The sequence below is a fragment of the Macaca nemestrina genome, chromosome 1 (assembly GCF_043159975.1).
Source record: "Macaca nemestrina isolate mMacNem1 chromosome 1, mMacNem.hap1, whole genome shotgun sequence".
In the NCBI taxonomy this organism is placed as follows: domain Eukaryota; kingdom Metazoa; phylum Chordata; class Mammalia; order Primates; family Cercopithecidae; genus Macaca; species Macaca nemestrina.
Genome location: NC_092125.1, coordinates 101,298,657 through 101,300,345, shown reverse-complemented (window position 1 = coordinate 101,300,345; position 1,689 = coordinate 101,298,657). Strand labels below are relative to the sequence as shown.

The window sequence follows — 1,689 nt, the reverse complement described above, 5'->3', positions numbered from 1 at the left end:
AATTTTTCCCTATGTATCCTATATAACTAGTGCTTTATGGTTTGGAAAGAGCAGAGTCAAGATACATATATCTAAACACACACACACACACACACACACACACACACACACATATATATAAAATTTTTTTTTGTGACAGAGTCTCACTCTGTTGCCCAGGCTGGAGTGCAGTGGCACAATCTCACTGCAACCTTCTGCCTCCCGGGTTCAAGCGATTCTCCTACCTCAGCCTCCTGAGTAGCTGAGATTACAAGAGCCCACCACAGCATCTGGTTAATTTGTGTATTTTTAGTAGAGACAGGATTTCATTATGCTGGCCAGGCTGGTCTTGAACTCCTGACCTCAGGTGATCTGCCTGCCTCAGCCTCCTAAAATGCTGGGATTATAGGCGTGAGAAACGGCACCTGGCCAGAATCAAGATTAATTTTATGACAGGGAAATTGTTCTTCTCACAATTCTACAAAGAGCTGATTTGAACTCTTTATTTCTCAAGCTATAAATCATTGGGTTGAACAATGGAGTTATAATAGTGTAGGATACTGATATTAGAGCATCCTGGCTTGAGGAGTAGTTGGACTGAGGTCTTAAGTAGATAAAGGAGGCACAGCCATAGTGGACAGTGACAATAATGAGGTGAGATACACAGGTAGAATAAGCTTTATACCTACCCAATGTGGAAGGAAACTGAAGTATGGCAGAGATGATGTGAACATAGGACACCAAGATCAACAGTAAGGGGATAGCCAGGACCAACGTACACAGCATGAAGATGACAATCTGACTAAAGTGGTTATGGTGAGATGCCAGCCTGAGGACAGGAGAGATGTCGCAGAAGAAGTGATGTAGTTGATTGGAGGAATAAAAGGGCAGGTGAAATACCAAGGATGTGATGATCTGTGCAACAGTGAAGCCACAGGCACAGGCAGCAGCCACTAGTCCCATACACATCCCATGTCCCATGAGCACTGAGTAGCGCAGTGGGTTACAGATGGCCACGTAACGATCATAACCCATGACAGCCAGCAGGAAGGAGTGAGAGCAGCCAAGGAAGAGGAAAGAAAACATTTGGATGGCACAGCCCAGGAAAGAAATGGTCTTCCTCTGGGCCAGCAGGTCAACCAGCATCTTGGGTACAATGACGAAGGTGTAGCAAATCTCAGAGCAGGAGAGGATGGCAAGGAAGAAGTACATGGGGATATGAAGGGCTCTGTCCAGCACGATGGTGGAAATGATGATTGCATTGATGCCCAGAGTGAACAGGTAGAGGAGCAGGAAGATAACAAAAAGCAGCTGCTGCAGCCTGGCCGCGGACGAGAAGCTGAGGAAGATGAACTCTCTCACCACAGTCTCATTGACCCGCTCCATGGACATACATCATCAGGAGACAATTCGGGAAAGAAGAGGAGTCAGCACCAAAAGAAATCCCTGAAAATTAGTAGATTCACAGAAAATTGATCATCAGTATTTTCTCAGATTTTGAGTTCTAAACTCATCTTTTCTCCTCCCTCTTGTTCTTCCAAGACATGATGTGGTTAAAATCAGGCAAGCATTCATCAAACATCGAGTCTCCATAGTAATTCTAACACCATAGCTGAAAAGTTCTTGATATTTTTCAGATTCAAACAACCCTTCACTTCCATTCCCATGATGAGGCTGTTACTGAGATTCTCAGTCTCTCACTCTTAGATT

At 44.5% G+C, this 1,689-nt stretch overlaps 1 protein-coding gene across 1 annotated transcript; it reads right to left on the bottom strand.

Moving 5' to 3' along the window:
• Positions 1-426: 426 nt before the first annotated feature.
• LOC105498113 (olfactory receptor 10K2) lies at positions 427-1,365 on the bottom strand. The gene has a single exon (XM_011769972.1). The coding sequence runs from the start codon at positions 1,363-1,365 to the stop codon at positions 427-429; it is 939 nt and encodes a 312-aa protein (XP_011768274.1).
• Between the last annotated feature and the right edge of the window lie 324 nt (positions 1,366-1,689).

Coding starts and splice junctions, on each gene's coding strand:
- LOC105498113 (XM_011769972.1), bottom strand. CDS start 1,365: ATGGAGCGGGTCAATGAGACTGTGGTGAGAGAGTTCATCTTCCTCAGC.